Source organism: Somniosus microcephalus, chromosome 11 (assembly GCF_052327205.1).
Source record: "Somniosus microcephalus isolate GS21.2 chromosome 11, FLI_Smic_1.0, whole genome shotgun sequence".
Classification (NCBI taxonomy): Eukaryota; Metazoa; Chordata; class Chondrichthyes; order Squaliformes; family Somniosidae; genus Somniosus; species Somniosus microcephalus.
The window spans coordinates 7,193,463-7,209,583 of record NC_140997.1 but is presented as its reverse complement, the minus strand read 5'-3'; the positions used below and the strand labels follow the sequence as shown (position 1 = coordinate 7,209,583).

General features: G+C 48.3%; 1 protein-coding gene across 3 annotated transcripts in view; it reads right to left on the bottom strand.

The window, feature by feature from the left end:
- The window catches only part of ern2 (endoplasmic reticulum to nucleus signaling 2), an 81,126-nt gene that overhangs the window by 37,788 nt on the left and 27,217 nt on the right, over nucleotides 1-16,121 (bottom strand). For 2 of the 3 annotated variants that reach the window (XM_086000081.1, XM_086000082.1), the window contains exons 2-4: nucleotides 14,269-14,383; nucleotides 4,953-4,986; nucleotides 3,490-3,562 (exon numbers count right to left, since the gene is read on the bottom strand). In XM_086000081.1, coding sequence (XP_085856207.1) covers nucleotides 3,490-3,562; nucleotides 4,953-4,986; nucleotides 14,269-14,383 — 222 coding nt within the window. The remainder of the gene's footprint in view (nucleotides 1-3,489; nucleotides 3,563-4,952; nucleotides 4,987-14,268; nucleotides 14,384-16,121) is intronic. The other variant, XM_086000083.1, reaches the window with a different exon arrangement.

Genomic DNA, 16,121 nt, shown 5'->3' with positions numbered 1-16,121 from the left:
TGAAACCTCGGCATGGTGCCACCCTCTCTGCCAGCTTCCATAGCTGTCTACTCATTGTCACCCTTCCACCCTGTTCCTTCTCATGCTCAGTCCCACCACCCCAGCTGTGGGCTTACACGTGGTATTTACCTAGCTGGGACTTATTCCATCACCTTCCAAAAGTACCAATCTACTGCCATACTGTGTGTCATGAATCTTATCATGACTCATGAAGTAACACTGGGCGGCCAGCTGGTGGCGCCGTCCAAGGAAAGTATAAATACTCGGGCGTGGGCCCAGCTTGCTCAGGAAGTTTCTGTAACCAGGAACTAGTGATGTAACTAGAATCTCATGGTTTTGAAACAGTTGATTAAAGCCTTGTTTTATACTCAAACCAACCACTCAGTAGTCTTTTAACATCACTGTACACATGTACTGCCCACAAGAATCTTCTCAATGTGACATACTGATACTGCACATGGGTCATTCCTTCTCATGATCTCAGTATTGGTCACTCTGTCCTCCCAACTGCTACACCTTCCTCAGTATCCATCCCTTAACAACAGTCCCAATTTGTACGGCGGCTATACTCATCTGAGGTGCTGGACAACTGTTAGCTTCCCCATGCAGATTAATTTGTCTCACTGTTGCAGCGCTCTTTCCCGAGCTGATGGTGTGACACTCGGACACATGTGTATATGCTCCTTGGCCTGCACCTTAGCTAAGCTCTAGGAATAACGCTCCTGCCCTCTCTCACTGCCAGGGAATACTGTACACCACAAGGATGCTAAAATACACTAAAGCAGTATTTTAATAGCCATACCACAACTTCAAGTCCTTTTATCGACTGTGTGACAGAAGAGAAAAAGACAATGACATAAATTGTACTGCACTTTTACACTGAAATCTAAAACAATACACACATGGTACACTAATATGTATCAGATTTTATATACTCTCTTAAAAGTAAATCTGTATTACTTGAAATTACAACTGATTTCCTCTGGGTAGTTTCTTGCCCTCTCTATTTTGAAGAAAGCAGAGTTTAGGTTTTACATTTTACTGGTTACTATATGAATCACCAAAAATACCCGAAGGCAACAATGAGTGTACAGCACTCTGCCACCAATCATATTTTATCCCAGCCATTTTGGTTTTGTACTTTCACTGGGTGGAGATCATCTGGAAACAGGCCAGGAAATCTGGATCCTCAACCAGCAAGCTGCAACACATTCCCGTCATTAACATAATGACTTGGCCGCCTGGTAACTGCACCGTCAGTCCTAGTGGATCGTGCATGGAGCAGATCTCCAACAATACCAAGCGGGGAGATGGGAGTGCTAACCTCTTAACCACAGGTACAATACATGAGGGAGGAGGGGTTGGGAACAGTAACTAAAAAATAGGAGCTTTTGGAACTGAAAAATATTTGGTTGGGTATAAGATTTGAGGGATAGATAGATGGTTAAAAATATAGCACAGGACATGATGGTTCCTGTGCTGCTCAGATGGTGGTGATGAAAGTATTCATGGAGGGGAGTAGGCCAAAGTTGAATATTGGAGATGTGAGGATCGATGAGTATTCAGCAGTTATGCTTGATTACTTTTGGGAAACAGAGAATATTTATATAGATCTTTCCTTCAGGAAGAATCAATAGGAGGGTAGAGTCCATGATAGGGGAGATTGTACATGGGGTGTGGGAGGAGATTCAATGGGTGGGTAGATTCCATGATAGGGGAGATTGTACATGGGGCGTGGGAGGAGATTCAATGGGTGGGTAGAGTCTGTGATAGGGGAGAGTGTACATGGGGCGTGGGAGGAGATTCAATGGGTGGGTAGAGTCTGTGATAGGGGAGATTGTACATGGGGTGTGGGAGGAGATTCAATGGGTGGGTAGAGTCCATGATAGGGGAGATTGTACATGGGGTGTGGGAGGAGATTCAATGGGTGGGTACAGTCTGTGATAGGGGAGAGTGTACATGGGGTGTGGGAGGAGATTCAATGGGTGGGTAGAGTCCATGATAGGGGAGATTGTACATGGGGTGTGGGAGGAGATTCAATGGGTGGGTACAGTCTGTGATAGGGGAGAGTGTACATGGGGTGTGGGAGGAGATTCAATGGGTGGGTAGAGTCCATGATAGGGGAGAGTGTACATGGGGTGTGGGAGGAGATTCAATGGGTGGGTAGAGTCCATGATAGGGGAGATTGTACATGGGGTGTGGGAGGAGATTCAATGGGTGGGTAGAGTCTGTGATAGGGGAGAGTGTACATGGGGTGTGGGAGGAGATTCAATGGGTGGGTAGAGTCCATGATAGGGGAGATTGTACATGGGGTGTGGGAGGAGATTCAATGGGTGGGTACAGTCTGTGATAGGGGAGAGTGTACATGGGGTGTGGGAGGAGATTCAATGGGTGGGTAGAGTCCATGATAGGGGAGAGTGTACATGGGGTGTGGGAGGAGATTCAATGGGTGGGTAGAGTCCATGATAGGGGAGATTGTACATGGGGTGTGGGAGGAGATTCAATGGGTGGGTAGAGTCTGTGATAGGGGAGAGTGTACATGGGGTGTGGGAGGAGATTCAATGGGTGGGTAGAGTCTGTGATAGGGGAGAGTGTACATGGGGTGTGGGAGGAGATTCAATGGGTGGGTAGAGTCTGTGATAGGGGAGATTGTACATGGGCTGTGGGAGGAGATTCAATGGGTGGGTAGAGTCCATGATAGGGGAGAGTGTACATGGGGTGTGGAAGGAGATTCAATGGGTGGGTAGAGTCTGTGATAGGGGAGAGTGTACATGGGGTGTGGGAGGAGATTCAATGGGTGGGTAGAGTCTGTGATAGGGGAGAGTGTACATGGGGTGTGGGAGGAGATTCAATGGGTGGGTAGAGTCTGTGATAGGGGAGATTGTACATGGGGTGTGGGAGGAGATTCAATGGGTGGGTAGAGTCTGTGATAGGGGAGATTGTACATGGGGTGTGGGAAGAGATTCAATGGGTGGGTAGAGTCCATGATAGGGGGGATTGTACATGGGCTGTGGGAGGAGATTTAATGGGTGGGTAGAGTCCGTGATAGGGGAGATTGTACATGGGCTGTGGGAGGATATTTAATGGGTGGGTAGAGTCCGTGATAGGGGAGAGTGTACATGGGGTGTGGAAGGAGATTTAATGGGTGGGTAGAGTCTATAAAAGGTAGACTGCAGGTGCAGTGCGAAAGGAGCTGGCTTGATGGGCAGAATGGCCTCTTATTCCAAGCTTTCTTTTGTTATATTTTATGTAAAGTCTAAAACTGGAAATAAAATCAAGACAACTACCATCGGTGTTACTGTACATTAACCAAACAACCATGTGAAGTTTGAACTTTTCTAACAATCAAAAGGTCAGAACAGCTTTTTAAAAATGATCTTGTGGCTATAGTACAGACACCAGAGGAGCTAACACTGTTGGAGGTGTAGCTGAATGATACATTCAGGATTGAAACTCACCTTCAGGGTTATAAAATGTTCTGCAACTTACCATCAGCCCATCTTTAGCTGTCCCTCCCATGACATAGAGGCTGCCGTCATTTGGATCGGGAAGAAATGCTGGCCTACAATCAGAACAGAAACAAGTTTCTGTGTAAACCAGGCATCAAGCAAACACGCGTTACAGAAGGAGAGACTGACTGAACGAGTAACACAAACCAGTGAGCAAAAGGCAAGAACTGCATTTAATTTGGGTTCAAATGATATTCATGAACCATTAGCAACTCTCCCAGGATTTCTAAGATGACCTGAATCCCTCGCTGGAGCTGCAAGTCATTCCTGTTTCCCTCAGCAATCTCTTCTGTATTTTTATACCATCACAAGCACCGATTTAATGGGCTGAATGACCTGTTTCGGTGCTGTAACATCCTATGGTTCTAGCGCTCTTCCTGTGGCACTGCAACCAGTGAACTGGCGGACACACCGGTTTGAAAAGTCGGTGTGCAAAATACAAGTGAAAGGTCTCAGACGCTCAACACTTATTTTGAGAAACCACACTGGCAAACATGACTGATCTGCTGATGGGCAGTGCTCAAATGTCAAGATTAGATGAATGCTTCTATGATCTGATTGTTCGAAGGGACTACAGCACTACATTATAGACAGGCACGCATTGAATCTGTGCTACTTAGTGGCTGGGAGGCAAAGTTTCAAAGATTGCAAATACACAAGAGGCCATCCAGGAACAACTGGAATTGAATATCATACAACCGAGGGCAGAAAGCATGTGGGCAAAAATCAATATTGCGGGGCACTCAGAAGTTAGCTTTAGGCCACGAAACAGGGGACAAACCTGTAGTGACGATCTCACATTTGGGCAAGGGGCAAAAACCAACATGAAAGGGCAAACAGTAGTTGATTATGGACTGGGAAAATCACACATGTGCATCACATAGAAAGGCCCCCATGCACAGTGTCCCTAAAAACATCGCAACAGTCTAAGGGAAAACAAGAGGAGCTCCAGGAACAGAGCAAACACAAGGCTGAGGCTGGTGAGAAAGGGGAGGCCCCTAATGAGGGGAGGGAGTCCAAAGGAGGCTCCAGAAGAAATACTGGGACGGGAGGGAATAGGTTGAGGGACCAAAGTTTGCAATATGAGCAGTCCCTAAATTGGCAGGAGGGCAGGGAATTAATAGAGCGGGAATGGAAAACTGCCATAGTGTCCAAAGACTGTCTGATATATTTTTGAGGTACAGTATGTGTTTGGTCCCTTTTTTTGTGAATGGGGATTTTGTGATAGTAAAGTGCACTGTGTGGTTGAGTGTGAAATTTGAGTCAATCGGCGTGCCTCTATGGAAACACTGAACGATTCCCCACACCCAAGTTACATGCCAGGCGCAAAACTTTTAATCATATAGAAAGTCAATAATTAGATGTCTTCAGACCATAACACTTCAAGCCTAAATTCTGCAGAGATTTTCAGAGTGCAAATAATAATTTCTAGCAGTAACTTACTCGGCTACGTACACCGGAACCTGAATGATTGGCTCTGAAAAACAAATTATAGACAAGATTCAGTGCTGTTTGAGAAGAGTAACAGTGCTAAACACGGACTCTGTAACAGTGTTAAACACGGACCCTGTAACGGTGCTAAACACGGACCCTGTAACAGTGCTAAACATGGACCCTGTAACAGTAAACACGGACTCTGTAACAGTGCTAAACATGGACCCTGTAACTGTGCTAAACACGGACCCTGTAACGGTGCTAAACACGGACCCTGTAACGGTGCTAAACACGGACTCTGTAACAGTGTTAAACACGGACCCTGTAACGGTGCTAAACACGGACCCTGTAACAGTAAACACGGACTCTGTAACAGTGCTAAACATGGACCCTGTAACTGTGCTAAACACGGACCCTGTAACGGTGCTAAACACGGACCCTGTAACAGTGCTAAACATGGACCCTGTAACAGTAAACACGGACTCTGTAACAGTGTTAAACACGGACCCTGTAACGGTGCTAAACACGGACCCTGTAACAGTGCTAAACATGGACCCTGTAACAGTAAACACGGACTCTGTAACAGTGATAAACATGGACCCTGTAACTGTGCTAAACACGGACCCTGTAACGGTGCTAAACACGGACCCTGTAACGGTGCTAAACACGGACCCTGTAACGGTGTTAAACACGGACCCTGTAACGGTGCTAAACACGGACCCTGTAACGGTGCTAAACACGGACCCTGTAACGGTGTTAAACACGGACCCTGTAACGGTGCTAAACACGGACCCTGTAACGGTGCTAAACACGGACCCTGTAACGGTGCTAAACACGGACCCTGTAACGGTGCTAAACATGGACCCTGTAACTGTGCTAAACACGGACCCTGTAACGGTGCTAAACACGGACCCTGTAACGGTGCTAAACACGGACCCTGTAACGGTGCTAAACACGGACCCTGTAACGGTGCTAAACACGGACCCTGTAACGGTGTTAAACACGGACCCTGTAACGGTGCTAAACACGGACCCTGTAACTGTGCTAAACACGGACCCTGTAACGGTGCTAAACACGGACCCTGTAACGGTGCTATACACGGACCCTGTAACGGTGTTAAACACGGACCCTGTAACGGTGCTAAACATGGACCCTGTAACGGTGCTAAACACGGACCCTGTAACGGTGCTAAACATGGACCCTGTAATGGTGCTAAACACGGACCCTGTAACGGTGCTAAACACGGACATTGTAACGGTGCTAAACACGGACCCTGTAATGGTGTTAAGCACGGACCCTGTAACGGTGCTAAACACGGACCCTGTAACGGTGCTAAACACGGACCCTGTAACGGTGCTAAACACGGACCCTGTAACGGTGCTAAACACGGACCCTGTAACGGTGCTAAACATGGACCCTGTAACGGTGCTAAACACGGACCCTGTAACAGTAAACACGGACTCTGTAACAGTGCTAAACACGGACCCTGTAACAGTGCTAAACACGGACCCTGTAACGGTAAACACGGACTCTGTAACAGTGTTAAACACGGACCCTGTAACGGTGCTAAACACGGACCCTGTAACGGTGCTAAACATGGACCCTGTAACAGTAAACACGGACCCTGTAACGATGCTAAACACGGACCCTGTAACGGTGCTAAACACGGACCCTGTAACGGTGTTAAACACGGACCCTGTAACAGTAAACACGGACCCTGTAACGGTGCTAAACACGGACCCTGTAACGGTGCTAAACACGGACCCTGTAACAGTAAACACGGACCCTGTAACGGTGCTAAACACGGACCCTGTAACGGTGTTAAACACGGACCCTGTAACGGTGCTAAACACGGACCCTGAAACGGTGTTAAACACGGACCCTGTAACGGTGCTAAACACGGACCCTGAAACGGTGTTAAACACGGACCCTGTAACGGTGTTAAACACGGACCCTGTAACGGTGCTAAACACGGACCCTGAAACGGTGCTAAACACGGACCCTGTAACGGTGCTAAACACGGACCCTGTAACGGTGCTGAACACGGACCCTGTAACGGTGCTAAACACGGACCCTGAAACGGTGCTAAACACGGACCCTGTAACGGTGCTAAACACGGACCCTGTAACGGTGCTAAACACGGACCCTGTAACGATGCTAAACACGGACCCTGCAACGGTGCTAAACACGGACCCTGTAACGGTGTTAAACACGGACCCTGTAACAGTAAACACGGACCCTGTAACGGTGCTAAACACGGACCCTGTAACGGTGCTAAACACGGACCCTGTAACAGTAAACACGGACCCTGTAACGGTGCTAAACACGGACCCTGTAACGGTGTTAAACACGGACCCTGTAACGGTGCTAAACACGGACCCTGAAACGGTGTTAAACACGGACCCTGTAACGGTGCTAAACACGGACCCTGAAACGGTGTTAAACACGGACCCTGTAACGGTGTTAAACACGGACCCTGTAACGGTGCTAAACACGGACCCTGAAACGGTGCTAAACACGGACCCTGTAACGGTGCTAAACACGGACCCTGTAACGGTGCTGAACACGGACCCTGTAACGGTGCTAAACACGGACCCTGAAACGGTGCTAAACACGGACCCTGTAACGGTGCTAAACACGGACCCTGTAACGGTGCTAAACACGGACCCTGTAACGGTGCTAAACACGGACCCTGAAACGGTGCTAAACACGATCCCTGTAACGGTGTGAAACACGGACCCTGTAACGGTGTGAAACACGGACCCTGTAACGGTGCTAAACACGGACCCTGTAACGGTGTTAAACACAGACCGTGTAACGGTGCTAAACACGGACCCTGTAACGGTGTTAAACACGGACCCTGTAACGGTGTTAAACACGGACCCTGTAACAGTGCTAAACACGGACCCTGTAACGGCGTTAAACACGGACCCTGTAACGGTGTTAAACACGGACCCTGTAACGGTGCTAAACACGGACCCTGTAACGGTGCTAAACACGGACCCTGTAACGGTGCTAAACACGGACCGTGTAACGGCGCTAAACACGGACACTGTAACGGTGCTAAACACGGACCCTGTAACGGTGCTAAACACGGACCCTGTAACGGTGCTAAACACGGACCCTGTAACGGTGCTAAACACGGACCGTGTAACGGCGCTAAACACGGACACTGTAACGGTGCTAAACACGGACCCTGTAACGGTGCTAAACACGGACCCTGTAACGGTGCTAAACACGGACCCTGTAACAGTGCTAAACACGGACCCTGTAACGGTGTGAAACACGGACCCTGTAACAGTAAACACGGACCCTGTAACGGTGTTAAACACGGGCCCTGTAACGGTGCTAAACACGGACCCTGTAACGGTGTTAAAAACGGACCCTGTAACAGTGCTAAACACGGACCTTGTAACTGTGCTAAACACGGACCCTGTAACGGTGTTAAACACGGGCCCTGTAACGGTGTTAAACACGGACCCTGTAACGGTGTTAAAAACGGACCCTGTAACTGTGCTAAACACGGACCCTGTAACGGTGTTAAACACGGGCCCTGTAACGGTGTTAAACACGGACCCTGTAACGGTGTTAAAAACGGACCCTGTGGCGGTGTTAAACACGGACCCTGTAACGGTGTTAAACACGGACCCTGTAACAGTAAACACGGACCCTGTAACGGTGTTAAACACGGGCCTTGTAACTGTGCTAAACACGGACCCTGTAACAGTAAACACGGACCCTGTAACGGTGTTAAACACGGGCCTTGTAACTGTGCTAAACACGGACCCTGTACCGGTGCTAAACACGGACCCTGTAACGGTGTTAAACACGGACCCTGTAACGGTGCTAAACACGGACCCTGTAACGGTGTTAAACACGGACCCTGTAACGGTGTTAAACACGGACCCTGTAACGGTGCTAAACACGGACCCTGTAACAGTGCTAAACACGGACTCTGTAATGGTGCTAAACACGGACCCTGCAACGGTGCTAAACACGGACCCTGTAACGGTGCTAAACACGGACCCTGTAACGGTGCTAAACACGGACCCTGTAACTGTGCTAAACACGGACCCTGTAACGGTGTTAAACACGGACCCTGTAACGGTGCTAAACACGGACCCTGTAACGGTGTTAAACACGGACTCTGTAACAGTGTTAAACACGGACCCTGTAACGGTGCTAAACACGGACCCTGTAACGGTGTTAAACACGGACCCTGTAACGGTGCTAAACACGGACCCTGAAACGGTGTTAAACACGGACCCTGTAACGGTGCTAAACACGGACCCTGAAACGGTGTTAAACACGGACCCTGTAACGGTGTTAAACACGGACCCTGTAACGGTGCTAAACACGGACCCTGAAACGGTGCTAAACACGGACCCTGTAACGGTGCTAAACACGGACCCTGTAACGGTGCTGAACACGGACCCTGTAACGGTGCTAAACACGGACCCTGAAACGGTGCTAAACACGGACCCTGTAACGGTGCTAAACACGGACCCTGTAACGGTGCTAAACACGGACCCTGTAACGGTGCTAAACACGGACCCTGAAACGGTGCTAAACACGGACCCTGTAACAGTGCTAAACACGGACCCTGTAACGGTGTGAAACACGGACCCTGTAACGGTGTGAAACACGGACCCTGTAACGGTGCTAAACACGGACCCTGTAACGGTGTTAAACACAGACCGTGTAACGGTGCTAAACACGGACCCTGTAACGGTGTTAAACACGGACCCGGTAACGGTGTTAAACACGGACCCTGTAACAGTGCTAAACACGGACCCTGTAACGGCGTTAAACACGGACCCTGTAACGGTGTTAAACACGGACTCTGTAATGGTGCTAAACACGGACCCTGTAACAGTGCTAAACACGGACCCTGTAACGGTGCTAAACACGGACCCTGTAACGGTGCTAAACACGGACCCTGTAACGGTGCTAAACACGGACCCTGTAACGGTGCTAAACACGGACCGTGTAACGGCGCTAAACACGGACACTGTAACGGTGCTAAACACGGACCCTGTAACGGTGCTAAACACGGACCCTGTAACGGTGCTAAACACGGACCCTGTAACAGTGCTAAACACGGACCCTGTAACGGTGTGAAACACGGACCCTGTAACAGTAAACACGGACCCTGTAACGGTGTTAAACACGGGCCCTGTAACGGTGCTAAACACGGACCCTGTAACGGTGTTAAAAACGGACCCTGTAACAGTGCTAAACACGGACCTTGTAACTGTGCTAAACACGGACCCTGTAACGGTGTTAAACACGGGCCCTGTAACGGTGTTAAACACGGACCCTGTAACGGTGTTAAAAACGGACCCTGTGGCGGTGTTAAACACGGACCCTGTAACGGTGTTAAACACGGACCCTGTAACAGTGCTAAACACGGACCTTGTAACTGTGCTAAACACGGACCCTGTAACAGTAAACACGGACCCTGTAACGGTGTTAAACACGGGCCTTGTAACTGTGCTAAACACGGACCCTGTACCGGTGCTAAACGTGGACCCTGTAACGGTGCTAAACACGGACCCTGTAACGGTGCTAAACACGGACCCTGTAACGGTGTTAAACACGGACCCTGTAACGGTGCTAAACACGGACCCTGTAACGGTGTTAAACACGGACTCTGTAACGGTGCTAAACACGGACCCTGTAATGGTGTTAAACACGGACCCCGTAACGGTGCTAAACACGGACCCTGTAACGGTGCTAAACACGGACCCTGTAACGGTGCTAAACACGGACCCTGTAACGGTGCTAAACACGGACCGTGTAACGGTGTTAAACACGGACCCTGTAACGGTGCTAAACACGGACCCTGTAACGGTGCTAAACACGGACCCTGTAACGGCGTTAAACACAGACCCTGTAACAGTAAACACGGACCCTGTAACAGTAAACAAGGACCCTGTAACGGTGCTAAACACGGACCCTGTAACGGTGCTAAACACGGACCCTGTATCGGTGTTAAACACGGACCCTGTAACGGTGCTAAACACGGACCCTGTAACGGTGTTAAACACGGACTCTGTAACAGTGTTAAACACGGACCCTGTAACGGTGCTAAACACGGACCCTGTGACGGTGTTAAACACGGACCCTGTAACTGTGTTAAACACGGACCTTGTAACTGTGCTAAACACGCACCCTGTAACAGTAAACACGGACCCTGTAACGGTGTTAAACACGGACCCTGTAATGGTGTTAAACACGGACCTTGTAACTGTGCTAAACACGGACCCTGTAACGGTGTTAAGCACGGACCCTGTAACGGTGCTAAACACGGACCCTGTAATGGTGTTAAACACGGACCCCGTAACGGTGCTAAACACGGACCCTGTAACGGTGCTAAACACGGACCCTGTAACGGTGCTAAACACGGACCCTGTAACGGTGCTAAACACGGACCGTGTAACGGTGTTAAACACGGACCCTGTAACGGTGCTAAACACGGACCCTGTAACGGTGTTAAACACGGACCCTGTAACGGTGCTAAATACGGACCCTGTAACGGCGTTAAACACAGACCCTGTAACAGTAAACACGGACCCTGTAACAGTAAACAAGGACCCTGTAACGGTGCTAAACACGGACCCTGTAACGGTGTTAAACACGGACCCTGTAACAGTAAACACGGACCCTGTAACGGTGTTAAACACGGACCCTGTAACGGTGCTAAACACGGACCCTGTAACGGTGTTAAACACGGACCCTGTAACGGTGCTAAACACGGACCCTGTAACAGTAAACACGGACCCTGTAATGGTGTTAAACACGGACCCTGTAACGGTGCTAAACACGGACCCTGTAACCTGTGTTAAACACGGACCCTGTAACGGTGTTAAACACGGACCCCGTAACGGTGTTAAACACGGACCCCGTAACGGTGCTAAACACGGACCCCGTAACGGTGTTAAACACAGACCCTGTAACGGTGTTAAACACAGACCCTGTAACGGTGTTAAACACGGACCCTGTAACGGTGCTAAACACGGACCCTGTAACGGTGCTAAACACGGACCCTGTAACGGTGTTAAACACGGACCCTGTAACAGTAAACACGGACCCTGTAACGGTGTTAAACACGGACCCTGTAACTTTGCTAAACACGGACATTGTAACGGTGATAAACACGGACCCTGTAACGGTGTTAAACACGGACCCTGTAACCGGTGTTAAACACGGACCCTGTAAAGGTGTTAAACACGGACCCTGTAACGGTGTTAAACACGGACCCTGTAACTTTGCTAAACACGGACATTGTAACGGTGATAAACACGGACCCTGTAACGGTGTTAAACACGGACCCTGTAACCGGTGTTAAACACGGACCCTGTAAAGGTGTTAAACACGGACCCTGTAACGGTGCTAAACATGGACCCTGTAACGGTGTTAAACACGGACCCTGTAACGGTGTTAAACACGGACCCTGTAACGGTGCTAAACACGGACCCTGTAACGGTGTTAAACACGGACCCTGTAACGGTGCTAAACACGGACCGTGTAACGGTGCTAAACACGGACCCTGTAATGGTGCTAAACACGGACCCTGTAACGGTGCTAAACACGGACCGTGTAACGGTGCTAAACACGGACCCTGTAATGGTGCTAAACACGGACCCTGTAACAGTGTTAAACACGGACCCTGTAACAGTGCTAAACACGGACCCTGTAACAGTAAACAAGGACCCTATTAACGGTGTTAAACACGGACCCTGTAACAGTAAACAAGGACCCACAAGTAACCTCTCCTACTCCATGCTGGAAAGTTTAGATTTACATGGAACATGCAGCCATTTTATATCTATCCAAGCAAACTGGAGATTTTTTTTTTCATGGTTTTTCTGCTGTCATCTCAGCTCACCTCATGCTAGTCCTCAACCAAGGCATGGCAACAGACATGGAAGGGAGCTCTGTGCTTTACTAATGTGCCTGCTTTCAAATGTATTACTTCACATCTGCTCACCGCCTTCCTCACACGGCCCAAGTGAGATTGGGAACTTACTGGGTGTGGAAATTAGTGGTGTAAGAGAATCCACGTATTATTACTGCAGAGTGGGCCAGCGCACCTGCATGTTGTTTTGTTTCTTGATTAAGAATATTCTGCGGTCAAAGATCACGAGTTTCTTGGTCATTGCAACAGCTGGGAGGTTATTTACAGCCAGCAAGGAAATCAGTGCGCCACACCAGAACCTGAGTGAAACCCACAGCACCTTTCCCTAACACCAGCTTCCTTGGTAGTGTTATCAGCAAGTGCGATTTGTAACAGAATCCGATTTCTTGCAGCAGCCATTACATAGAAGATAGGAGCAGGAGTAGGCCATTCGGCCGCCATTTAATGAGATCATGGCTGATCATCCAAATTCAGTACCCGGTCCCTGCTTTCTCCCCATATCCCTTGATCCCTTTAGCCTTATGAAATATATCCAACTCCTTCTTGAATATATTTAATGAATTGGCCTCAACTGCCTTCTGTGGTAGAGAATTCCACAGGTTCACCACTCTCTGGGTGAAGAAATTCCTCCTCATCTCTGTCCTAAATGGCTTACCCCTTATCTTTAGACTGTGACCCCTGGTTCTGGACTCCCCGACCATCGGGAACATCCTTCCTGCATTTAGTCTGTCTAGTCCTGTTAGTCCCATTAGACTCCGGTGGATGATCTGGGCTGACAGGGAGAAGAGTGAACCCAGCTGCTAGCCACCTTTGAGTTTGTGCTGGCCCAGACCTACAAGGTGCAATCTGTACTACAGATTCCAGAGCATCTGAACAGAGAAAAGCCAGTGCTAGGTCTGCATCGTACCAGTCAGCCATGATCTTACTGAATGGCAGAGCAGGCTCAAGGGGCCGTATGGCCGACTCCTGCTCCTAATTCTTATGTTCATTCCACAATGCCAACTGTTCATTTGCTCCCTCTATACTGCCCCAACAAAGTACCTTAACTCCAACTGTGGAAGAGCAGCCTCACTGCATCAGAGACACATTTCTATTTACCCAGAGTACCATTAGCTCTCAATTACGGACAGCTTTGTCCCACTGACGAGTCCAGCATGAACTGGGCTGACCGTTCCCCACAAAGTTATTTCACTTGGAACCCTGACATACTACGGGAGTCGACAGCTTCAGGAAGCAGGAGGGGAGGGGGAAAAAGGTTTATCATCAATTAGCTACATCCCTGTTAAACTCAGTAAGTTGCCTGCAACACGTTGGTGATTTTGTTTTGTGTTAAAGTGCAGAAAAGCCTCAAGGGCAAATTATTAAATTTTTTAAAAATGTTACTTCCATTAAAAAAAGTTTTACCTTCTTTTAAAGTCCACTTGATCTCCCCAGTCCGTTTACTGACAGCATGCAGGTTCCCATCGAGCGTGGATACAAAGAGCAGCGTTTCTGGGAGAGTCATTGTGCTGGCAGCACACTGGCAAAACAAAAAGGGCATTTACTGTCAAAATCCAAAAAGAAAATAAATCGAAATATAAATCCATCTATGTCCAACTTGCTTTTTTTTCTCCCTAGGTCAAGGACACTGAGGCCAACTGCAGCACTGTTACTGCCTGAGATTCTCAGTGGAGCTTGTCATATAGACTCCTGCTCCTATGGGGTTACGGGGTTACTGGGATAGGGCTTGGGTGGGATGGCTGTCGGTGTAGGGACCGGGTGCTAGGGTTTGGATGATCAGCCATGATCTCGTTGAATGGCGGAGCAGGCTCGAAGGGCCGAATGGCCTACTCCTGCTCCTATCTTCTATGTTTCTATCTTCTATGTAACACTCACATGTCGTTGTCACTGGCTCCAGGACGCCCCATTATTTCAGACCTTTGACTTTTGCTGTCTAAACTTTGAGTTTTAGGAATCAAATGCCCTGAAACACACAAGATTGCTACAAGCAGATCAATGTCCAATACAGAGCTGCAAGACATGGGTTCCTCTCTACACCTCCCTGATCTCAGTTGTGCAATCAGGAGAGGCACCGATCCCTGGCCAAGCACATCTTCGCTGGGAGAGAAAAGCGGATTAGAAGTCGCCAACTACCTCAGGTGGCTAAAGAGTAGAGTCAGCAAAGGCCCGATTGCAGATCATTTCCCCGTGCCCTGGTCTGGAAATAGTGCAATAGGAGGAAGAGGGCAGGCTGTAAAAAGCATCAGAACATCAATTATTTCGGCATTATTTCATGATGTGGTAAAACATAAGCATCATTAACACTGCTTCACTTACTGCCCCTGACAGATGCAGTCCAGGTTAGCACACACCCATGAAGGGGTTAAAGAAATAACACACACTGTGGTTAAAGGAGTATTTCCTTCTCCACTGATTATATTCTGCTGACTGACAAGTGTAGCTGAAGTCTTTGTTGCCAGCGATGCCCACGTCCCATGAATAAATTTTTTAAAAACTAGAAGGGACTGGCAATTTCTAGTCACCTGCCTGTAGAATCTTGCAGTAATCATAGGACTATTCACGTTAAGGTACAAGTTGTTTTTTTTAAAAATCGGAATACTTGCTTCTTGTGAAGGTGCATAGTTCTGTGACTGCCACCCACCCTCTAGTACTTGGCCTAAGTGACCAGACTTTCTGTGTGAGCCTAGACAGCAAGTCTTGGTGAGACAGCGAGTCTTGGTGAGACAGCGAGTCTTGGTGAGCCAATCAACTAGGGACGCAGCCCCACGTTTGCTCTGCAGCACAGTGAATGGGATCCTCCTGAACCTAAAAGCAGGTAGGTGGAGCTCCGTTACTTCAGAAACGGTAAGTGGCTATAGTTTAAAAAGACGGTCTCCATTTTAATTTAATACTCCAGTGCACTTCAAACTACTCAGAAAACTCTTGAAATGGCTGACTAATGGTAAAGCTGCCAAACCAGGGACCACAAGCAAATTCCACTGTGGTTTACAGGGAAACAAAATGATAATGATCTGGATTTTAAAAAGTGCAATTTTCAGTCTGTTCAGCAACCAACACAACTTCCTTATCACTTTCTAATCGATCTGCGTGTACCACAATACATTGCTTCTCAAAGCAGAAAGTTACTAAGAAAACTGCTGAACTCGAGGATTTCTAGTTTGTGAATTAGGAAAAGTTGTGTCCTGTTATAGGAGTTTGTCTCAACCCATCTAATTCAGCCGATTATAGTTATTGATATTAGCTTCGCTTAAAATAGT